Below are 25,989 nucleotides of genomic sequence, written 5' to 3' on the forward strand. Positions count from 1 at the left end.
CACAGAATGATATTTCTCATTATTACGGAACAAAATCGATCAATACCTAACAAATACCGAATAAATATCAAACAATATCAATCAATACGTGAACAGAACAATTCTGTCTCTATTCTAAATTTTAGTTACACATGACACTATTTTTTACTGGCTAACGAACGCAGGTGACCGGACAAAATAAAAGTTCGACCCAGAGCCCTCGACTCCTCCTTTGCGCCCCTGCCCAAAATCCCGAAGTCGTGGACGGCAAAACAAAGGTGTCGAAGTCACGGCCGGAGGGCGGAAGGGACGCTCGTTGGAGTAGAGTAACCTGGGAAGGGCTATTTCAAAGGAGGTCAGTTTGAGCGAAGCGGTGCGGAGAGGACCTGACCTTCGACCAGGAAGAGATTGTGACGTGGAATTAGATCGCGAGAACGGCGCAGCGCTGTTCTGTTCCTTCGCTCTAAATCCAACTAAATCCACCGAGTAGCTGGATTTTTGAAATGCTAGATTTACAAAGAAAAGGTGGAGAAACGGGATTGGGGAAACTGTAGGATTCAAAGTTTTTTTTTTTTTTTCACAATTTGGCAGGGTCTAACATTGGAGAGCGGGTTAAATCTTTCTCCAATCTTGCTACCAAACAGCCAATTAAGGCGGACTTTCGATTATCCTGATTTTTCTCCACTAATCTTTTTCTATCTTTTCTCCTCTGTTCGGTGCCATGGGCTACGAGAACGATCCGTACGTGCTTCATCTTATTCCTAGGGTTTCCAAATATTCCTTCCAGCTGCTTATTTTTTTTGTCTTGTTGTTGTTGTTTTTTTTTTTTTGCATTTTTATACGTCAGGTACATTGATGAGGATGGAGAAGCTCTTATGGATCCTGATGACTTGCCGTCCGATAGGGAGGCTTCGCCTTACACCGGGAATCAAATTGACGATGAAAGCGGCGACGAATGGCGGAGGGAACGGTCGCCTACACCAACATATGATGAAGACAAGGTTGGAAAGCCGAGGAAGAGGCTAATCAAGAAGGGCGCTAAGGATAGCTCGCCTGAGCATAGCGGAAGCCCGGCTGGGCAGGCGTTTGGTGGGGAGGATTTAGATGATTGGGAAGAGGAGGAGCCGGTGAGGAAAAAGAAGTCATTTTCGGAAAAAATGGGAAATGACTCGAGCAGTAAGAAGGAGAGGAGGAAAGCGTTGCAAAAGCCAGGCAGATCTTCTGGAAAAGCATCCTCCTCGGGTTCAAAGGGTTATGGAGTTGGTTCGGCTGACCATGAAAGTGATCCTGAGGTGCAGGAGTTATGGGACACTATTGCTCGTGATGATTCAGAGGTCCCGTTTTTTTTCCCTCAATGTGTTTGAATTTCTGTTACTGTGCTTGCATTGCATTGTTGTTTACAAACATTTCAAGGTATTCATGAAGTTTCTTTCCTTTATTTTGAATTTCGTTTCCATCACTTATGATACTAAAGTTACTTGGCTGTTATCTGATATGGTACTGCATTACCACAGATAATGCCAGTGATTTCCTTGGTTTGTAGGCTATCCGATGGGTTATTATACGTTTTTTTGATGCCATTATGAATACCAATAACTTTATCTCTAGCTAAGTGATTCTTCTTTTTTGGCTAATATCTTGAGTTATATGAGAAGAATTCAATCATATTATCACTGGTGCATGTGTTTTTAAGTGTTAAATATCTTTTTTTTTTTCTTCTTCAGTTTTTAATACCAATCTCTAAAGGCTAAACTGATGTTTTCACGTAAAATTTAAAATGAGGGGAGACGCTTATTTTGGTTGTAGGTTTTTGGGATGGTTTCTATTGAGCATTTTATATCCATGAATCATTTTATTAAATATATGAAATATGATGTATCTTTCCTTTGTTTACTTATTTCCCTAAATATATGATATGGGCAGATGTAGGAGCCTGCTGGTTGTTGAAATTTATTTTTGTAATCTATCTAGGGTTTAAATGTGCAACTAATTGTTGGCCTAAATATATTAAACTTAAAGAGGATGGCATAAAGAAATATAATATTGTAGGCCTCTATTTTGAAAACTTTTGATATAACTTATACTAAACATGAAAAAGTTGAAGGATATTTTTTGGGTCACAAAACACAAGTAGATTTTAGGAATATACTAGATCAATCTTTACCTAAGCCTCCTTGATTCCATCATTTGAAATATCATCTTTTTCAAAGTTTGACATTATGCAATTAGATATTGAGGTGTTTTCTTTTTGTGAGATGAGGTGTAAGTCTTAAATCATTTTGAGGAGTAGGCTTGAAAATTAAATAATTAAATTTATGAAAAATGCAAATAATAAGCATCATACTAACATCAAAGTAAGATCATAAAAGTCATACGAGGCTACAAATACTAAATAATAAGTCTCTTAAACACCTAATTCAACATAAAAAAAAATCTTAGATTATAATTTATAAATTCAAAAGTCTCCCCCACTTCCATTACTTAGGTCTTTATTATATTTTTCATTACAAATAATTGCTTTTTCTCCTCCCTTATCCTTAGTTATATCAACATACTTTGAATCTTCCTCATCATCTTCAATCTCAACCATCTTTCTCTTACCCATATATTAAAAAATCAATTAAAATATTAATTAAAATTTGAAGCAATGACCATACAAATGATTATAACTTCTATTACAACTTTGAATCTTCCTCATAATCTTCAATATCAACCATCTTTCTCTTACCCATATAATAAAAAATCAATTAAAATATTAATTAAAATTTGAAGCAATGACTATACAAATGATTATAACTCCTATTACATCTAATTTAATACCAACCGTTTATGTTACTTTTTTGTTGACTTATGCTAGTTTCCTTCCTCTATCAAAAGATGTCAACATTGATATCAAAGATGTCAACATTGATATTTTTGAGTCTTTGCTCCATCAAAGAAGTCAACATTGATATCATTCTCTTGTAATTGTGATGGCATGAGTTTATGTTTGTTCTCAACAATCCGTTCGTCCTTTAATAGCTCATCATTACTGTTATGTGTTAGAAAATTTGCAGTGGTAGAGTGTATATTTATTATCTTAGCTTTGTATAAAGATCTAGTATGCTCAGATAAAAGTTGTGAAAAATAAGTAAATATTTTACATGAAAAATTAAAAAAATGGGAAAAATCAAGAGCCTGGCCTTGTTGTTATAATTCATTATATAATTAGAGATACAATAACCATTCATCACAATTGAGAAATATGAGATTATATATAGTTGAATGTAATTATTAGATTCCCCGATATAGGGATTACATAAATCAATTGCCTACAAGTGGACATAAAAGCCAACAATAGAATTGTATGTTAATGATCAAGTGAAAATAGTTGGATGACAGAAATTTGGTGATGGTGGTGTAGTTGCTAATAGTGGTTCTCAGTGGTGATCTTCCAAAATTGCTTTAGAGTTCTTCAGCTCTTAAATCTCCCGCTCATGCAGATAATAAGATCCTATTTGTAGCTTTTTGAGAGACACATTTTTGAAAATTTAGTCAAATCCAAAACACTCCATTGTATGATCCATATTGAACCCATTGATTGTAGATTGTTTATTAAATATTTGATTGCACATGAATCCTTTAATATATTGTATTAAGCTAGGTCGTTCCCTGAAAGCGACTCTTTGTATGTCCTGAATACAATGAGAAGTGTGTGCAATGGCTGCTGCACCAGTGCTCAGGTGCAATTTTAAATAGGCAAAGGTTCCTACATCATGGATGGATATGGGCAAAGAAGTTAGTCCGTGAAACTAAAATTAGTATATGATATTGGAATATAGATCCCCTTATGGGAAAAGTAATGAAATTAATAAATATTATGATTCATAGGAAGATAAATATTCTATGCATTATAGAAACTAAATGGGTTAGAGAGAAGGCTAAGGAGATTGAGAGTTTAAGTTTTAAACTATGATATTTTGGTAAGAGTCATAATAGAAATACTGTAGGTGTGATTATGGATAAGAGTTTGAAGGATAATGTTGTAAAAATTAGTAGAATTGGAGATAAAAATATAGCTTTAAAGATTTATATTGATGTTAAGATTATTAATATTATAAGTGCTTATGATTTTCAATTATGTTTGGATATGTGTTCAAAATTAAAATTTTGGATTGACTTAAAAAATTAATATAAAAGATATCTCTTGAAGAAAGAGTTTTTATTAGAGGAGATTTAAGTGAATATGTTGACAGAGAGGTAGATGATTTTAAAAGTATTCATGGTAGAAGTTGACATTCTATTGGGAAAAAATGTATAACTTGAATAGTTTAACTTAGGTTTTCATCACATAGAGGAACATGGAACAAGTCTTCAATGGTGATTTATTCACCACCATTTAAATCAAGGATATTGATATTATGGGTGCTGGTGATTCTAGAATGAAATTGTTAGATATATCAGAGGATTTAGCCATTTTTAGATTTTTTTGCTAGTGTGTTTTACCGAAGAGCATAAACCCATATTTATGATATGAATTGTCCAACTAGATTGGATTATCAATTTTATGATACTTGTGGTCAATTCTCATTTAGTGTAGTGAAGACATGATTCAACAAGGGACCTTTATTGATGATCGTGTTCTCACTTACTAGAACCTTGATGGTTTCAAGGAGGGGATTGATGATGCTCGGGGCAATTTCAAATTGCTTAGTGTTGATGACCGTGAATCAACTTAGTGTTGACGATTGAAATTCTTGATCTCTTTCTTAAATTGATTACTCTTCTCAATGGTATGTCCTCCATTGTGGTGTTATTCATTATTGATTTTGACTGAAGCCGACATTTTAAGCTATTGAGGCCACTAAACCTGCTCATTAATTTGAATTTCTTAGAGGATGTTAGTCCAGTAGATGTGAAAGAGTTGCTCCCAGGCCATTGATATGCCATTATTGTTATGGTTGCAAGCTGTTCTCAGCATTGCCGCTAGTTCCCCTGCCAATACACAACACAAAATTGTTTGGGACTCATTTCTAGGACTGATGGTTAGGCCCTCAAATTTATTGTGAATTCTTGTACTTGAGAGAGTTGTTGGTGATAAGCTTCAATCTCCTCAGTAGTAGCTGTTTGAGCTTTTATACATCAGGTAAACTGAACATTTTGATCATGAGTAGGAAGCTTATAAAGATAGTGAAAAATAGTCTTTTGCGGAGAATTTGTACATGGTCCAAAAAGTCCAATTTAAGAGTTCAGGTTTGACTCCTAGGTTCTAATATGCTTCATTAGTGATCCAATGAAATACATTCTAATATGCTTCATTAGTGATCCAATGAAATAGATGTTTTTTTTGCGTGCTAGCATGTGTTGTCTAATGCAAAAGAAATTACCATTTTGGAAAATACAATGAGAGTATTTAAATTATACCCCACCAACATCTTTGTTTCTTTGCTAAAGCCATTAGTCATCACAAAGATACTTTTTGCTGAACATTGTAGCTTATAGATCTATTGTAATAATTTTGTGATGTTCTATGACATCCCCTATAGATATCTGTAATGCGCCAGCCGTTGTGCCAGAGGATGCTCGATTTAGTTTCTTTGTTTTGCAGTATTTATATTTCCCAAGCTAGGGAATCAATTGCAGCTATTGATCGTGAAATGGACTGCTTCCATGTTTTTTAATTTCTTTTTTGCATTGTTTTTTGTATGCTTATTATTATATTGGTTACACAATGATCTCCTTTTATACCATTTGTACCATGTTACTAATAGGATGACCGAGAAGGTGCTAGAACTGCATATGATGATGCTTTCATTGATGATACTGGGGTTGATCAAGTTGATCGCTATGTTAGTGACAATGAAGCTGGATCTATTGGGGATGCTCCACAGGTTTACATTTACTTCTCTTATTTGCAGTTTTGTAATTCTTTAGTTTGGTCAAAATATATATATTTTCTGATATAGCAATTTGTACTTTGATTTGATAATTTCTTTGGCTATTATTGTGCGGTTCAAGGGCTTTATTGAATAATGGAATAATGTTTTGCTAGAAGTTTTTAAACTTTGCACTTAAGCTCCCATTGATTTACTTTGTTAGCTCCGCTCATGCAGTCTTCATTCTTTGCTGATATTATTTGCTTGTCTGTCATTTTGTGATGGCATTATAGGCAGAAGAGGATAATGAGATGAATAAGCTCTTTAAGGGTGGTAAAAGGAAGAAGAAAAATGAAAAATCACCTGCTGAGCTTGCCATGATTGTTGAAGATCTTATGGCTGAACTTGAAGTTACTGCTGAAGAAGATGCTGAACTGAATAGGCAAAACAAGCCAGCTATTAATAAACTTAAGAAGCTACCACTTCTTATAGAAGTTCTTTCTAAGTAAGACAGATACCTGCACCTGAGCAGTATTTCTTTCACTTAATGTACATTTCAGTTTACCATTACTTTAAATAATTTTCATAATGTTATTCTTTTCGCTGAACTCACTTTTCCTGTGCCATTTCTATTGCAGGAAGAAACTTCAGCTTGAATTTTTAGATCATGGAGTACTTACACTTCTAAAGAACTGGCTAGAACCTTTGCCAGATGGAAGCTTACCTAATACGAATATTCGAACTGCCATACTAAAGTTACTATCTGATGTATGTATAGTCCTCCTCTCATTGATTACGTTTATTGTTGGTGTAATTGGGGGTTACTTTTTGTTACAGTGTTTGCGGCTAATATTTGTGGAGATTGTTGTACCATCTATGAAAAGTTTTCTGTGAACGATTTTAGATAATTCATTCTTTTTTGAGGTACTCATCCATTTATTCTTCTTGATGATAAATTGTTGTTGCACTTCAGTTTCCTATTGATTTAGAGCAGTATGATCGGAGAGAACAACTAAAGAAAAGCGGCCTTGGGAAGGTTAGGCTTGATTATCACTGAAACAAAGTTGTATATATGCTCAATTAATGAACAATAACATGTACAATTGCTCTTTTCCTTGCACAGGTTATTATGTTTTTGTCGAGATCTGATGAAGAGACAACAGCTAATAAGAAGCTTGCTAAAGAGCTAGTTGATAAGTGGGTATGTAAAACATAACTGATAGGCTACAATTGTGGTCGCAATGTTATGCTGCATCACACTTCACCATTTTTGGATATATTTCAGCCTTTACTAGAGTAGCTGCCAACTTTTTGTTGTTAAACATAATTAACAAAATTAAACATATGATTTCTTCTATTGTAAGGTGTACTTCGATCATAACTCATGATGGAAATATCGTTGATTATACCTTATGGCATGACAATAGAAACTAGTTCCCGTGATGTAGGGCGATTCAAGGTTTAGATTTCTTAATGCAATTATTATGACATGATGTATGCAAATCATGCAAGCGAGCTTAAAGGATTTGTAGATCAGAAGCCATTAATTAAGATAATAACTTTCTATAAATATAAACAATAAATATAAGAGTTATAACCCAATAAATATTGCAATGATCGAATAAATCCTGAGAAAATAATCAGAAATTTTTAACTACGTAAAATTAATGTGTAATTATAATTTAATCGCCAAAAATAGATTCCCGATTGTGCCAGGTTTTAACAAAATCAAGAGCACCAACAAGACAAAAATATGGTCTGTAGAAGAAATGAAGTCAAGGAAAGAAGTTAACAAAGTTAAAAATTCATGCCTCAAAGGACTACAAGGAGATGACTTCCTTGAAATGTGGTACTCGCATTTGCACTACACTCAAATTAATTACACATCCAACTTTCACACTTAAAATAGAAAACTGGATGAAGATATTTTTTATCCAATCAAAGATAATTTACTTGCCTCATAAAAACTATTTGTAGACTACTTCTCTTTTGGTTAGCGTATAGGGGTGGTAAAAGATTAGCCCAATCATATTATTAATAAGTTTTAAGTTCGATATTTAATATTATCTAGAAATAAAAAATTTAAACAGCTACCTCAAATTATTCTTATGAATAGAACTCACATCCCATGAATACGTTTTTAAGCTGTAACAATATATATAGGTAGCGGTAGACAAACGGTAACAATACTAAGAAAATAGCTAACAGCAACATCACCCGACAGTTTTCAATAGATAGAAACAATTGAAGAGGCGATTACAATTCTGAGAAAATGAAAAACTAAGCTTATATCAATATACCAGATTTGAAAAAATTTGGCTTTAATGATTTTTTTTTTTTTTGATAACATCAACACAATAGAAGTTGTAGGTAATACTTGATTTGAACATAAGGGTTGAACTTGAAGTTATTCAAGAACCAAGTGGATTTGATTTCATATCAAGCCTTATAGACAAACCTAACATTAGGAATCAACAGATACATTCCTTCCGAAGGTCATCATCAAAGACAACCCAAACTACTGGAGTTGTAAAATAATAAAATAAATCAATTAAGCAGATAAACTTTGCTCAGCTTATTGCTTGATGGCATGATTCCAATGAGAATAAACATGCAAATTTGCATCAATCTGCCCAACTTTGACTAATGCAGTTCAAAATTTGTCTTTTGGTATACATCAAGTGAATTAGGACATAAATTTTGTCCTCTCTACAAAGTAATCCGGGCAGCTTATAATCTATTTGATTGTTGAGTAGAAATTTAGCTTTATATCTGAATTTTGTTACTTTTTGATGGTTTTTTCTGCTGTTTCACACCTTATTATAAATATGATGACCAGACTAGAAATATTTTTGGATACCGATTAATGAAAGTTTGGTTGAATGTGAAATTCCTTTGTTGATCAAGTGCGGTTCTTGAAATTCTTCCAGGAGTGATCTCTTTGATCAAGTGCAAGAATTGAAATATTAGGTTTTATGCTCCCCTTTTTATTATTTATCTTCCCCTTGCTATCCTCTTTCATTATTATTTGCAACAAACGATTGGATTTATTAATATCTGTTACATATTTGGATTCTGATTCTAAACATGAAATCTTTGCCTCTATAATAATTTAATATGACCTTAAATTTTGTTTTAAATTTATTCCATTTTATGTTTTTGTCGCCAATTTATGCCAACTTAAGTTTCTTTTATTTTCTTTTGGTCAGCCTTGGTAGTAAATAATTATGTTATGCTGCTTGTTTTCGTGCGAAACTAATTTAGGTACTTTCTATGCACTAGTTTTTGCAGTTTACTTTGGTAATTAAAACAAAAGTATGCTCTTATTGTTTGTTTTTAATTTTCATAATAACATTTGCATTAGTTTGGATTAAGAAAATCCTAGACATTGATGCGTTGTGCATTGGTATGATTGCTAATTAGGCATAATAGTTTAACTTAATGTGATTGTCATGATCCAATTCTGACTTGTGGTATTTCCTGTTCTGGCTTGGCTCTTATTAAGCTTTTGATTTGAAGTACTTTGAATTGATAATACTGGTCATTTGGAATTGTGTAAAAAAATTGCAGAGCCGACCAATATTTAACAAGAGCACTAGATTTGAGGACATGCGGAGTTATGAGGATGAGAGAATTCCTTATAGGAGGCCAGCTCCAAAGTACTGATACCCTCCTCTTCTATTTCATGTTTTGAAGTTAATATACATTGAGTAATTTATCATTTGACATTGTACTTTAACCTTGTGGCTCCATCTATATTCCATTTAAAGACCTGTGAACAAATCTCCGGAACAGGAATCTAGAGACGAAGATCTTGATGAATTTTCTCAGTAAGTTCCCTGGGATGCCTCTAGTATCTTTTTAGCAGTTTGGTGTATTTATTCATGTTGCCTGATTATTCATTGGATTTAGGGGGAAAAAATCCCGTCAGGCTGCTTCTAGACAACATGCTTCTCGGCCAGAAGCATTACCCTTAGATTTTGTTGTGCGTCCACAATCAAAAATAGATCCCGAAGAAATAAGAGCTCGGGCTAAACAAGCTGTGCAAAATCAGCGGCGTCAAAAGGTTCATTTCCTTGCTTATGAACATTGTAGAATCAGTTTTTTTACTGAATTATTATATTTTTTTTAATATAAAAGGGCTAATGTGCAATTGAGATTTTTTTACTTGTATAAATATATCTTATTTTCCTTAAAAATTACAGAAGATTGATTTTTCTAGAACAGGAGTAGTGGCAAATTTAAAAGATATGGTTTAAAATTCAGATTCACCACCATTTATTACAAGCTTACTAACTTGTATGGCAAGGTTAAGCTCATCACTTAAAAGTTGGTATAGGATAATGTTCCTGTTAAGCTCATCACTTAAAAATTACAGAAGATTGATTTTTCTAGAACAGGAGCAGTGGCAAATTTAAAAGATATGGTTTAAAATTCAGATTCACCACCATTTATTACAAGCTTACTAACTTGTATGGCAAGGCGTAAAGTTTATAATTATTGTGCTCTAAATATTAAGCGTGCAAACTCCTTAATTTACTCATCCTTGCCTGTATGTTTTACATCATTATTTATCCTACTTGCACTAGTAGTCTTATATTATGTCACAATTATTGTACATTGCTACAACAGTAGTATGATGTGCTTGTATATTTACAACATTCATGCAAGACAGCAGTTACGTGATCTAGTTATCATTTTTGCTTTTGAAATTCGGGTGGGCGTTGGAGTAATGGGTAAGCTACCTCATGAGGGCCTAGTGGTTGAAGTTTGTGTCAGGCCATAGTCAGTCTATTTTGAAGGGATAAGGTTGTATGTTAACTTTATATCACTGTAGTGATTTTAGCAGCTTGCACTGAGAATTTTCTTCTTTGTTTTGCGCTTCAACCAGAGGGACAGTTTAGATTCAAGTTTTATTGTGTATACGAATGCAAAGAAGAATTTCTTTATTTGGGGCAAGTCAAATATGCAGTATTGGTTTAAAAATTGCAGTAGTCCCCCAGTAAGATGCTTATTAATTTATGGTCTTTTGCATTTTATACTTATTGCTACTTTTAGCTATTTGAGGTATTGACTATAGTTGATTTGAAAAATTCTTGGTGATCTCAAGTTTGATTTTAAAACCAGAATGGCTGGACTGATTTAAGGTTGATCTGGGATGTGATAACCTAGAGAGGTTTGTGACAACCGAAATTGAGGACCATATTGTGCTTTTAGGAAGTTTGTACTGTCCAATGTTACTCAGTCACACAGCAAATTTATTGTGCAATTTAGTGGTTTGCCTTTGAAATTATCCTAAAACTTCATGCTTTATCAAAGTGGAGAGTATTTTATGTCATGAAAGTTGAAATTCATGAGCAGCACTCAGAGCCTCTAGTGAGTCTGGATACAAAGTATCTGAAGTTGTTTTCACAATTATTAAATGAATTTCCCTCAGCCTATCGGCTTTTCTCTTAAACGAGGGGAAAATTATTCTGTGCGGAGTCCGGACGTCGTCCAGAGGCCAATAAAAATGTGTCACCCCAAATGTGTACTGCGCTCGGTACCGAGCAGTACCGAGCGTCGGTACCGTTCGGTTCTCCCGTCGGTGTCCATACAAAATAATCTCTCTTGACGAGGGAATTCAGACTCAGAGGCCAAATTGAATTCAAGTACTGGTTTCAGCTAGAACTTCAAATTTGTTGAATAATTAATCATAACTATTCTATTTTCGCCCTCTTTCAAGCAGCTGAACTCTATGCATCTTCGATTTGATTCTTCTACCTAGTTTGTTTTATTTCAAAAAATTAAACAGATGGCGTTCTGTAGCATTACAGTCTATAAAGTTAGGATTGTCTTATGTTCTATCTTACTGACATTGCCCCTTTAGATGTGGTTGACACTAGGATCAGGATTTCATCATGTATTAAAGGCGGTGACAAAAATGAAGTTTGGCTTTGTGGGGATACAACAATTATTTGAACAATTCTTCCAATATTCTGCTAAGCTGGTTAATTATCATCATGAGTATTATCCCATATATTTGGGGGCAGCTTGAATCCTCCTTCCCCAATCTCATTCATTTTGTCAAAACATTTTTCAAAGGCAGTTATGAAATGGAAATTATAAAATTTACTGGAAATTGTGTTTCACATGATTTTTGTTGATCATATTTATTGAATTATTACAAGTCTTGGATGAGAAAAGTGAAGGGTTTCATTAGATAGTCGGCAGTCAGTATAAAAGTTGTGGAATAATCATGACATGAATTCTTTAATACATTGTGTAATACTAAGATGTTTCCTGGAAACGACGCATAGTATGGCCTGAATACAGCAAGAAGTGAGCAAGGGTTGCTGCACTGGCCCCCGGGTGCAGTGTTAAATAGGCAAGGGTTCCCACATCATGGATAGATGTGGGCAAAGAAGCTAGTTCATGAAACTAAAATTAGAATAAGAATTTGGAATATAGGTTCTCTTATAGGCAAATTAATATAATTAATAGATATATGATCCATAATAAGATAAATATTATTTGCATTCATGAAATTAAATGGGTTAGAGAGAAGGCTAAGGAGATTGATAGTTTAGGATTTAAACTATGATATTCTGGTATGAGTCGTATTAGAAATGATGTAGGTGTGATTATAGATAAGAATTTAAAGGATAATGTTATAAAAATTAATAGAATTGGAGATATAATTATAGTTTTAAATATTGTTGTTGATGCTAAGATTATTAATATTATAAATGTTTATGCTCCTCAAGTAGGTTTGGATATGTGTTCAAAATTAGAATTTTGGAATGATCTAGAAGAATCAATACAAAAGATACCTCTTGAAGAAAGAATTTTTATTAGAGGATATTTAAATGGACATGTTGGTAGAGAGGTAGATAATTTTAAAAGTATTCATGATGGCTATGGCTTTGGAGCGACTAATGAAGGTGGTAAGAGCATATTATAATTTTCTTTAGCTTATAATTTTGTAATTGCTAATATTTTATTTAAGAGAAGAAATGAGCATCTCATCACTTATAAGAAGGGAGCTCTAATTGATTATTTTCTTATAAGAAAATAGATCATTTAGATTGCAAATATTGTAAAGTTATTCCGAGTGAAAGTTTGTGTACCCAACATCACTTATTAGTTTTGGACATTAAGATGAACGGGAAGAAAATTAAAAATAAAGTAAATCGTTGTTCTAGGATTAGATGGGGGAATTTAACGAATATTAATGTAAATACTTTTGAGAGTAAGAATGTAGATCTTAAGATTTTGTCGGTGCATTAGAAAGCTAATATTATGTGAGAAAAAGTTGCTAGTGATATGTGGGCTCCGAAAATTCGTCCCCGGCCTCCACTCGCTTTTCTTATTCGGCGAGGATCGGATGGATACAGGGCTTGCGAATGGCTTTAGCTTGGGCAGGTGTCCTTGAGTGCAGGCGATGTGTATGAGGAAATTAACGGACAGAGGAGGAAGTAGAGAGGAGTTGCAGTAGTTGTGTTGAAGGTGTATGTTACCGTATGGGAAGAGATTTTTTTTTTACCTGAGCTCAGTGGTTCCGGCTTCTTCAGCAAGAATCGAAGAGGGAGACGGGACAAACTTAGGTGGAAGGCTGAGGTTATGAGAAGGGAAGGAGACTTATGCGGCTATGCTTACTAAAAGGTAGAAAGAAGACGGACAGGAGGCTTTTTTGTGTATCTGTTTCGGGGTCGACAGAGATAAAATTTTGTATCTGCTTCATTTCATTTTTAACACAAAACATTGCTAAGGCCAGCTGTTGTCTGAACCTCAGATTGACGGAAACTACAGGAATTCAACCGAACGAGGTAATCCGCATTTAATGGGCATTTGACCTTTCTCTGTTTTGACACCTGCTCCTTGTTAAACTTTTACAAATTAATAGTTATACTAATGATATATCATTCCAGCATTAATTTAAAATGACAGGAGTGCACCAATAAGTCAAAAATCATCTTGATTTGTGTGTTGTTCTCGATCTGCGTGCCGATTGCCTCGTTTAATGTGTCGATTTCGCCGAATCTCGAAATTAGATCAATTAATAGTGGATTTAGGGTATTGCTGATGTTCCGGTCGCAACAACGCAGTCCGTTTCGTGATCGGACATCATTTGGGCAACGACGATGCCTGATTTCCTTGGAAGATGTGTTGTCTCGATTTGCGTGCACCACTTCAATTCAATAAATTGATAGTGCATTTAAGGTATTACTGATGTTCCGGACACAATGATGCAATTCGTTTCTTAATCGAACGTTGTTTGGGCGACGTCGAGGGTAATTTTTACATGGGCCACCTCGATTTGCGTGCGCATCTTCAAAAGAACAATTTGATAGTGCATTTAGGGTATTGCGGACGTTTCGGTCGCAATGACGCAGACTGTTTTGAGATCAGACGTCATTTGGGCAATGTTGAGGCTAATTTTTACATGGGGCCGCCTCGATTTGCGTGCACAACCTCAACTAAATAAATTAACAGTTCATTTAGGGTATTGTCGGTGCTCCGAACACAACGACGCAATCCATTCGTCAATCAGACGTCGTTTGAGCAATGTCAAAGCTATTTTTACATGGGGCCGCCTCGATTTGCGTGCACAACCTCAACTAAATAAATTGGCAGTGCATTTAGGGTGTTGTCGGTGTTCCGAACACAACGACGCAGTCTGTTCGTCAATCGGACATCATTTGATTAGCTTCACGCCTTAATTTTGGGTGTCGGTCGTCCCTTTTGATCGATCTCATCCGATTCGACTGCGAGGGGCCTCGACCTAGCAAAATTTGATGTCCTGATCGCAACGGCGCCATCCATTTGACAATCAAAAGTCGTTTGATCCTTCAAGTGACACGTGGCGCCAAGGCGCATATCACTTTACTCACCAGTTTGGTCCTTTCGCACGTTGTTTTGAGCTATGAGGGTCAACATGATATTAAGAATGATGTAAAAGATGTGCTTGGAATATCAAAGAAAAAAACTACTTATAATAAAAATAGTTGGCGGTGGAATCAAAATGTGCAAGAAAAGATAAAAAATAAGAAGATTTGTTATAAAATTTGGTTTAGCTATAAAACTCTGATAATCGGGAAAGATATAAAGATGCTCATAAGGAGTCTAAGAAAGCAATTTGCAATGCAAAGATTTTAGCTTTTAATAATTTATATAATATATTAGATACTAAGGAGGGCGAAATATATATGTATAAATTAGCTAAGCAAAGAGATATGAGTAGTAAGCATTTAGTTAAAGTGAAATATATTAAGGATGAAAATCAAAAAGTGCTTTTATTGGAGGAGGATATTCAATAAAGGTGGATGAGATATTTTGCTGAACTTTTCAATGATGCGATTGAATTTAGTGACCTTAGCACCCTAAATGAAAATAAAGATTTTTGTTTTTATCGGCATATTAGTAAAATCGAAGTTAAATAGGCTTTAAAGAAAATGAAGTGTGAAAAAGTTGTGGACCTGATGATATTCCAATAGAGGTGTGGAAATGCTTAGGAGATGAAGGAATTTCTTGGCTTACTAAACTTTTTAATATTATTTTGAAGACTAAAAAGATACCAGATGAGTGGAGAATGAGTATGTTGATTCATATTTTTAAGAATAAAGGTGATGCACAAGATTGTGCGAATTATAGAGGAATTAAGTTGATCTACATAAGAAAGGGATTAATAATGCTTATATTCAAGTCATTAAGGATATGTATGCAGGAGCTGTTACTTGTGCTCAAGCACAAGATGGTTTGACCAAGTATTTTCCTATTTCAGTTGGATTACATCAAGGATCAGCCTTAAGCCCATATTTTTTTGCTTTAGTCATAGATGTTCTCACTAGACATTTGCAACAGTTTGTTCCTTGGTGTATGCTTTTTGCTGATGATATTCTTCTTGTTCATAAGACTAGAGAGGGAGTTGAAGGTAAACTTAAATCATGGAGGTCAGCCTTAGAGTATAAAGATTTTCGTTTGAGTAGATCTAAAACCAAATACATGGAGTGTAATTTTAGTAGTAATAGATCTAGTGAGAGATTTGTGACATTGAGCGATCAAGTTATTAATAAATGTACTCGCTTTAGATATCTTGTGTCAATTGTTCAAAGTGAATGTGAAATAGATGGGGATATTATTAGTAGAATTCAAGTTGGATGGTTGAAGTGGAGGAATGCTTCGAGTTTGTTACGTGATAGAAAAGTACCGCTCAAACTTAGAAAAAAATTTATAAGATGGTGGTGAGACCTGCAATGCTTTATGGCGCAGGTTGTTGTCTGTTAAAAGAGAAGCTTAATATTAAGTTAAGTGTTGTTGACATGAGGATGCTCATGTGGATGAGTGGATTTACTCTTAGAGACATGATATGAAACTAGCATATCCATAAAAAGGTTTGAGTTACTTCAGTGACAGATAAGATTAGAGAGAGTCGCCTTAGATGGTTTGGTCACATAAAATGACAGCCTTCTCATGCCCGGTTAGGAAAGTAGATGTATTAGATTTGACTAATGTTAAGAAAGGTAGAGGTAGACCTAAAAAGACTTGGTTAGAAAATATTAGAAATGACATTTTTTTATTAGATTTAGATGAGAATTTGACTCTTAACAGGACGCAATGGAGAAAAAGGATTCATGTAGCCGCCCAACATAGTGGGATAAAAGCTTGTTGTTGTTGTTTTTTTTTTTTTTATATTTATTGGATTAATAACGAATTTTTTGTTTATCTTCAGATGAGCAGGAAGCTGCAGCTGTTGAAAGGACCTAAAAAGAAGCAACTTCAGGCTTCAAAACTTAGTGTGGAGGGCCGTGGCATGGTTAAGTACCTATAATCACCAAGTTAGCTGCTTGAAATAAACCAGGTAAGTAATCGTTGGTATTTTTTGCTGATTACTATTTATTTTATCAGAAGTATTATGCTAATGATACTCCGAGCTTTTTTTTTCCTCAATGAATTTTTTTGTGCTAATCATTCTTAAGAACAAAGTTTGCATTTAGCTAAATAATTTTAGAATCACTTCTGACCCTGTCATCTTCATTTTTCACCTACCCCTTTTCTTCACAAGATTTCAACACACACACACACACACATATATATATATATATTCTGGTGCTTCTCTCGTAGCTTGTGAAACAGAGAAAATCAAATTATTTAATCCAATTCTTTATGCAGTTTGCAGTTGAGCTTTTTGCATTAATTACTTAATCTGGCGAAGCAATCTTTCTTTCTTTTTTTATAATATTTTTTTTTACTGAAATCAACCTTTTCAATTATATCTGCTTAGTTATTGGTGGTGGCCATGTTGTTAGGAACTAATGTCAATAGAAAGAAAAAAAGGTATGCTAAGAAAATGGAATACATTAATACTTCCCTTGTCATGTGCATTGTGTGGGTCTAGATTGGGTGGCACACTATTCCAATTTGATGTTCTTTGATGTATTTGATTTAATGCTAAAAAAGTTTATCTCATGCATGTTCTCGGAGCGTCTAGCCTTATTTAGAAATTCTAATAGCTTAAAATTTGTGCCATAATAGCGTTGTTGTTATATTTCTTCCATTTTTATCATTCCAACATACTTGACAAATGAAAAGAAAACGTGCATGCCAACTAATGACTGCCATGTTGATTTTTTTTGCTTATTTGGTTATCTTTACTTCATGTTAGAATTTGTGATCTAGATCTTTGTTCAATTCTGATAGATTTATTTTATGTTTTTTTATGAAATTGTAAATCAGCTAATGCTGTATTTGAAGCGAGTAGGTCCATGCTTAGGAGTCCTTCTGGCCTGCACTTTTAACTATTAAATTTTATTCTTAGGGAGATTGGTAGTTCTGTATAAATTGAGCAATCGTGGTAACTAGTGCAATAAGCATATGCTGGATTATGCAGTTTCTCGGTTATAGGCAGAGAACTGTTGGCCACAAATTGAAATGAACAATCTGGTTACTTTCTTATGATTTTCCTCCGGTGATATTAAAAACAAAATTGCTTTTTTTTGTTAGAGTTCTGCCATCCTTATTTAAGCTGATCTTTCGAGAGTTAACCTTTATTTTTGTTTTACTTTTGGAAATTCTGGAGTTAATATGAATGTCTTCTGTAGAAGATTCGCAAAATCTTCTACTATTCCTATTGTCTTTAACTTGCGCTCTATTACTTGCCCGGCTATATTAGAGTATAGCCTCAACTATGTTATGTCTCTCTCTCCTCTCCACCTCTTACCTCTCTCTCTCCATCATATCCTCTCTTCTTTGTCTTCTCATCTGATTTTTGGCCTCATAGGTTATCTCCTTTGATAATCTTGGTATCACTTGAGTTATCTTTTGATCCCTCTTTCTATTATGCTTATATTCTCCATTGTTAGCTTATATCTCTCATTTTCTTCTTCTCCTCAAAACACAAGAAATCAAGAATTCTTGATTTTCTGACCTCACCCTACAGTAAATTTTGGTATCAATGTACAAAATCAATCATCTAATAATTTTTTTTGATGCAAAACTGCGGTTCCTTCAAAATCCCATGCCAATCATTGAAAATTGTTCAAAGCTCTTGTTTTGCACGCTGAAAAACTGCCAATAACCTCAACGAGCAGCTGCCTCCCATTACGGACACTCTTTGACTGAATTAAATCATCAGCCACCTTGTGTGAAAAATTTAGCTCGGATAAGTACTCATTGTCTATAACAGATAACATGGAGTTGCTCATCGGGACATCTAACAACTTTTTAGACGTGAATCTGCAATTTTGTATTTTCTTTGAGATCTAGAATTTATTAGTATGTAATCCTTAGCAGCAAAGCTCATTTTGCCTGAATTGTGGTTTTATTCATCGACTATTAGTTGATGTAAGTTTTTCTCCTATAAGCTTGTTAGTGTATGCATCGTTCTTTCCTATGAGAATTTCACTAAACTTAGTGATGTTGAATGGATATGGGGGGAGGGGTCATTTGAATAATTAAAATCTGAATTTAATTTCAGATTTCAAAAAAAGGGGAAGTGGAGGGAAAATTTGAATTTCAAATCACCTTAATTGGGAAGGGATTAATTGAGATTTGATGAGGGATGGGGGCCGGCGGTTACTAGGGGTGATTGGAGTTGATTGAGGGCCTTAATGGAGAGACATTAATTAGAGAGGAGGTGAGAGAGGGGGGCGGCCATATGGAGGGGGAGGAGATGTGTCCACATACAATGTATGTGATTGTATGTGGATCAAGCATTAAATGGTATTGGGTGAATTAAATCTGAAATTAATTTCAGATTGAGAGTAATTTGAGGAGGCTCCCTAATGTAGAATTTATTAAATTGGAAATGTTTTGAAATTCAAATTTATTTGAATTCAAATTTGAATGACTTTCCAAATTAACGAAATCTAATTTAGGAAGGTAATCAAGAGGCTATTTTGAATTCAAAATTCAAAATTTGTGGAGGAGGGAAGAGGCTAGTGGTGAGGTGGTCGACCGACTATGGAGGTGGAGGGGTTGATGTTTGATCCAAAAGAAAAGTTAACCAAAATCAAACGAAATAAAACAAAAAATGGATGGTGAATGATGGAGACTATAGGTGAGAGGACGGATAACAAAGAAAAAAATAAAATAAAAACGATACAAACCACGAGCCCGAACTCTTCCTGCGGCTGGTGGGTACTACAATGCCCTCCCGAGGGACTTCAATTCACGAGCCCGGATCCATCCCGTGGCTGGTGGAAACAAGATTGTCCTCTCATAGGACATTTCCTCTCCATAACTCACACAGAGATCAAGACAAAGGCTCCAATTCTTTTTTTTTTTATAATCCATCATCGTCTAATACAAGTGCAAAGGCCTCTATATATAGGGCTTAAAAGAAACTAAAAGACAACTTTTGCCCCTTGGGATTACATAAAACAAGTCCCTTAAGTAAGGGTAAAAAAAAGGAAAATGCATAATTAAATAAAAATTAGAATTAATAAACTAAGATAAAATGAAGGGATATCGGCCTTCTATCTTCGTCTCTTCCTTTGATTAATGTTCACTGTTGGATGTCGCATCACTTAGGTTGAGTCCCTTAGTCTGAGTGGGTTCCACCACATATTGAGAAACTTGAGTGACTAAATAGGGTTAGCATTCTTGCACATATTTGAATCTTCTGAAAATCATTGATTTAGACACTATTCATATATCTAATCTTGCTTTATCCAATGCGTACTGTTGTGCAACTAACATAAATTTCCTTTACATATCTTGGATGATTTTATGAATTTAGTAGTTTTGTCACTATTCCAAGCAGGCATCTTTTGATATTCATAAATTGATCAAATTTTTACTTGCACTTTGGATTGCCCTATCTTATCATGTAGATGAAGAGGAATTTGATGAAGATATTCATGATTTCTCCCCACATAGCAATGAAATTATATAGATTATTTAGAATAGCCTGAACCACGTGGAGATGAATTTTATGAAATTTCAAAAAGGGTGAAGGTGGATGCTCCTTTCAATGGAGAGTACAATGCAAATGCCTTCTGAATTTTCTCGTTGGGATGAAGAATCTTATTGCTTGGCATCAGCATAGTTGATTGCCAATGAGTTAGTGATATGGGGATCACTATTGATCTATGTATGCATTTCACGATCAATTGAGTACATCGAGAAAGACAACTTGCGGACATGAAGTCGCATGTGAAGAACTCGAGACGCCTCAACCACTACTAAAACTACTTAAACAATTTTCCATTTATGAAATGGGCTGCATCGACGTGTTCAGAGCGTCGAATTTATGAAGGAATCGCTCGCTTGCAAGACGATCAAGCAATGGCGAGCATGATGATTGGCAGATGTGATGTGGCGTAAAATCATCTGAAACGATGCCCAATCATGAAATTGAATGCTTCATTGCATCCAGGATATAAAAAAACACTCAGAAGGATCCCTCACACACGAGTTGAACGACCACAATTGAAAATGATAGACTACAGACGCAAACTTACACAACATTGCTTGAATGTTGCTTGTTGTGAAACATACTTCGTTGTTGCATCCGAAACATTGCAATTACCTAGAAAGACATCTATATTGCATGGATTGTTGCACGAATCAATGAGGGAAATTTGTTCGTGTGTGAGGTGATGACACAAAAATCGAGCTGTACCAAAACAAGAAGTAATACATCGATCGATTCATACTTTTTTATATATTATTTTACTTTAATCTAATTAATTAATTAATTATATATATCTATATATTCCTATTTAAATTCTTACTGAATTCGCTGCTATTTCAGTGGTAATCCATCCCAGCTTATGTCATAAAAAGCTATATTAACAACGATAACAATAACCTATGTCTAAAACTCCCAACCCGCTTCTCTCACTCACATCCCTCCCTATTTGAACATTTCATATTTGAAACTCTCGGCTCGATACCCCTTGCTGCCCACCTCACCTGCACGTTACAGTCGGCCTTCGTGTCAGTGCTAAAATCGGTGCTAGCGACTGCAATGTGAATATGACCAATTGATATGACGTTGTGCGTAGCAAAGCTCGAATGCCACAATGTCATGGGAAAGAGCATCAAAGCATCTTGATCGCGGTCAAAACCACCCATATTTCATCCATTTGCAAAACAAATTGCACTGATACACGTAGTACACCGAATTTATCAAATAAGACTAGCTCACATGCATGACAATGCGAGAGTACGAGCACGATGGTGGGTGAAAGTAACATTATGCAACATCATCAAATGATGCATGATTGAAAAACAAATTGCTCCACTGCGTTTGAGACAATAAAATTACCAAGAAGTGACTCATGTGTTTTATTTGCGCAAACATGAGTGAGAATGATGGATAACGGGTGTGAAGTTGCCTGAGGTCACCCGAACAACACCCCTTCGTAAAACATATCTTGTTGTTACGTCCAAAACGTCAAAACTAGCTGAAAAGAGACCCATATTTCTAGGGTTGTCATGAGTCCAAATTCAAATAATGTTCACTCGCGAGGTGATGGCATACAAATTGAGATGCACACCGAATGGGAAACTGCACTAAGAGTTTATTCATTTCTCTTTGATAATTTATTCTATTTCAATAAATGAATGGTAAGAAGAATCAATAAATTTCAATAATTCATTTCTCTTTGATATATATATTATTAAAAAATTATTTGCAATTTTATCCATCCTCTCCTAACCCTCATCCTGACCAAATCTCTTCCCCCATTCAATCACGTCATCAAGCTATACAAAAAAGAAGAGATAATAAACTCTCTTACCTAAATCTAAAACATTTGAGTCTTGTCTCTCCCGTCATGTACTTCCTCTCTTGTTTGAACACCCAAGACCCCTTCTCCTCCCTATTCACACAAGCTCAAATCGACAGAACCCCCATTTTCTCTTCCAGTCACCCACTTGCACCTACAACCTCCAGTTGTTGTTGGCGATTGGTTCCGCGCACAGAAGTCCTCTAAACACAACCTCTAGCATGGTCCCCTCAAGCTAGCCATTCACCCAACCAACCACTCGATCTCCCCTTCTGCTCGTATAAAGAGCCACTCTCCTTTACTACTCTAAATCCAGAGCCACTCCTCTTAACCCACCTATTCTTCAAACCTGCACCAACCTACCCACCAGTCGCTGGCAACTCCAGCCCAGCAGCTTCAACCTTCTAGTTCTAGCTAACCCCGGCGGTATGCAGAAAAACTGACTGGATCTCCTTGTCATTCTCAAACTTGATACGTCTCCAACTTAGTCCGACCCTCGACTCTGCCCACTCCCACTTTTGCCCGACCTTTCTTCTCCACTCATCAACCCACCTCCAGCCTAATCACCTGAGCTACCTGCACCTAATCTTCGACCTTAGCCTCCTACAACTTGCCTGCAACTTGCAACTCACCCAACCTCCAAGATCTCACCTGCAATCTCTCTCTCTCTCTCTACAAATTGATTTTTCACACACTCTCTACATTCCTCTCTCTCTATCTCTCTCTCTCTCATTCTTCTGTCTCTCTCTCTCTATGCCACACACCCTCCCATTCTTTCTCTAAAGAGAGAGAAAAACATTTTTTTAGTTTCCTACCTCTCTCTTTCTGTAAAAGAAAAAAACAGCATGCTCTTTCTCTCCCATATTCCCTATATATATCAGAGAGCTAAAAAGAGAAATCTACAAAAAAGGAAAAAAAAAAGAGAATTCGTGTTTTTGCCTCTTGCTATTCGCCTCGTCGTCGTGTCTTCGTTGTTGGCCTCGCACAAGGTATAATAAGTACCCACTCATTTAGTTCCAGCACGACAAGGAAACTTGCAATCATAATTACCTGTTTATATATATCCAGTGTGGTGGGGAAACTTGCAAACTTGAGTACACGTTTACGTAGTTTCCCCACGGTGGGAAAATTCGTTCGTGCAGTGTTGAAGACCTATGCTCGATTTTTAAGTGCGGTGGGATAGATGACCTCTGTGTCTCATGAAACTGACCATTTATATTTTTTAAGCATGATGGAGGTTCCAGTATTCCCGTGGATGCCCCTTACTCGAGGGAGAGGTTGAGAACTTGTTGAAATTTTAATTGAGCACCATTTGAAACTGAACAATGAACAATGGAGGAGGCAACTCAGAATCAAAGCATATTAAGGAGTCTAGGCACAATCCTGATTGCCATTTTGGCACATCCTTGTTGGAGATGTTGTTGGCGCTACCCATGGAGAAGTTGATGAGGAAAGGGGACGTGCATTTGATACCGTTCATCTTTAAACGAAATTATCAATTTCCATTTTTTAGTTAAAAAATATTAATTTTTCAATCAAAACTAGACACGTCAATGTTAAACTTTTATTGGTTATCATCTTTGTTAATATTTTGACTTATATGATTTTCATAAACTTCATCATCATTCACTCTGGAACGTCTATCATGATTATTAATGCCCCAATGATTTTCTTGTCCTTCAATCTTGCTAGCATTCTAATGAATAGCCATTATGATTAGATTTAACTTTAAGTTCATTAGCATGAAATTAATTTGTTACTTAGCTTGATTGACATTATTATTTGATTTTTCTTATTTAACAATTTAGCTAATTGATGTTGCAAATTAGTCAAAACTGCATTTTTTAATGATATGTTAATTAACTTTCTTGATATTGTATCCCACTTCTAGTTGACGCATTGACAATTTTTTTGACTATGATACTAATTTGATGCATATGACATGTTAGAATTTAAGGTTCGTATTGCAACTAAATGATGTGATGAATAACAGTGACATTAATCAAATTTGTAATTCATAGTTTTAATTTCAAATCCCTACCAATTAAATCTTCTTTTAATGTTTAGTCGTGAACACAAGATGTCAGCACCAATTATAATTTAATGATGATCTGAATCAAAGAAATTCAATGAGGAAATCAAACTCATGAAAAACATAACTCGATTGAGATTTACAACATAATAAAATGAATATTTTGAAGTTGTTTGGAAGAGAAAAGTAAATTCAGGTGAATGTTTTTTTTTTATTTGGTTTGAATTAAAATGAATGTAGTGTAAAATCTAAAGATGACGACATATGACCGGCGGGTGGCGGCAGCCGGCAGCGATTTTGGTGGCTGACAGTGGTGGCGATGGCCGACTGTTATGGCCAGTGGCGGATGATGGTGTTGTTCGACAGCGGTTGGCGGTGATCAAGCGAGCTTGCTTGTGGTGTAAACCGTTCTTGCTCAAACCTGGGCAAGTTTAGTTTACCTAAAAAATGAATTAAATTGATTTACACTATATTTACTTTGCATTTTATTTTCATCAAATCAAACACCAAAATTTTCAAAATCCTGACATTTGGAATATTTAATACCCATTTGAAATCCAACCAATTAGCCCCTAAACAAATTAGGATATCATATGAAACTTGGAGCTAATTATTATGAACTAGTGCCGTATCTGAACTTGTAGATTTGTAACTCCAGGCTGCATCTTATTTTGTAATTAAAATTGAAGATTTGGTGGCCTGAAAGTTCTAAGTTCTAACCATTGTATTTCCCGTATTTTTTATGTTGTCTTTGTTCAATCTTTGAGAACTCCTTTGGTACGGCTATGTTTCCATTGGAACTCAAAATCTATGACAACAACAACAACAAGCCTTTGTCCCACTACGTGGGATCAGTTACGTGAATCATTTTTCTCCATTATTTCTATTTAAAAATCAAATTCTCGTTATATAATAAAAGTATATAACATTATGATTTAAATCTATGATTTCATTTTCTCACAATTAGTTGTGAAAATGAACAAAGGGACCAAATATCTTCATCAAATTTGATCAAGATGAATTTTGATGTCTTTAAATTTAATTATATATTACATTCAATCTCAAAATAAATATATGAATTTCAAAATTCATCCGGATCATTTTTTGTTCAAGATATCTTGATATAATATTTTCTTTGGTTGTGAAAATATTTTGATTAAGCTATGATATACCTTTTTTTTATCGCATCAAGTGTTTGAAGTCCTTAAACCTGTTAATTAATATGTTTACAACCGTAAACAATAATCATAATTTTTTCATTGAAGCTCAATTGGAATCTTATCACCAATCTAAATTGTCTTATTTTCTAATCTCAATTATTTACCTATTTGGACTTTTTTTGTTGCATCATATCCTATGCTGGTTTAGTTCTCAAATAATGTCTCATTTCCTTATCTTGGTGAAACTAATTTGAATTACATATATATTACTTGCAGGGGGAAGCTGTCTAGATCAAGTACAGTGCCTGGACATAAGTTGCTCAACTAGTGTTTCCTTTCTTTTGTTTTTGTTTAATTGCACCGAACATTATATATATATATATATACCTTGATGCACACATCTAGGAAGAATGCTGGCATTTAAATAATTTTTTATGGTTATTTTTTGTCTCTTGTGAAAGTAAATGCTATTACAGTTTATTTGAACTTCATTCAGTCTATTTCAGGTGTATAATCTTTTGGGTGAATTCTTTATAATTTTATTCGCTCCTTATCTTACCATTATGATGATTTTATGAACCAAAATTCATTTAGCTGTTCAAAAGTAAATACTAATTTTTTGAGAAAGACATTCGATATTCCTCTGGGCATTAAACTGCTATACTTATTTGTCTTTATTTTGGGCATTTTTATGGATCTCAGTGACTACTACTCTTATGTACTGTGACTGCCTATTTGGTACTGACATG

General features: G+C 34.8%; 1 protein-coding gene across 1 annotated transcript; it reads left to right on the forward strand.

Moving 5' to 3' along the window:
- Positions 1 to 163: 163 nt before the first annotated feature.
- Positions 164 to 25,797, forward strand: LOC110108410 (protein IWS1 homolog 1). Its single transcript, XM_020839039.2, has 12 exons — positions 164 to 720; positions 827 to 1,313; positions 5,730 to 5,849; positions 6,128 to 6,339; positions 6,473 to 6,602; positions 6,808 to 6,870; positions 6,958 to 7,035; positions 9,405 to 9,493; positions 9,605 to 9,664; positions 9,747 to 9,900; positions 16,546 to 16,674; positions 25,517 to 25,797. Exons 1-11 carry the CDS (start codon positions 701 to 703, stop codon positions 16,642 to 16,644), a joined length of 1,512 nt encoding a protein of 503 aa, XP_020694698.1. The 5' UTR covers positions 164 to 700; the 3' UTR covers positions 16,645 to 16,674; positions 25,517 to 25,797.
- Positions 25,798 to 25,989: the final 192 nt, after the last annotated feature.

Source organism: Dendrobium catenatum, unplaced genomic scaffold, assembly GCF_001605985.2.
Source record: "Dendrobium catenatum unplaced genomic scaffold, ASM160598v2 fragScaff_scaffold_1221, whole genome shotgun sequence".
Classification (NCBI taxonomy): domain Eukaryota; kingdom Viridiplantae; phylum Streptophyta; class Magnoliopsida; order Asparagales; family Orchidaceae; genus Dendrobium; species Dendrobium catenatum.

Coding starts and splice junctions, on each gene's coding strand:
- LOC110108410 (XM_020839039.2), top strand. CDS start 701: ATGGGCTACGAGAACGATCC. Junction 5,850..6,127: donor CTATTGGGGATGCTCCACAG/GTTTACATTTAC, acceptor ATGGCATTATAG/GCAGAAGAGGATAATGAGAT. Junction 6,603..6,807: donor TACTAAAGTTACTATCTGAT/GTATGTATAGTC, acceptor GTTGCACTTCAG/TTTCCTATTGATTTAGAGCA.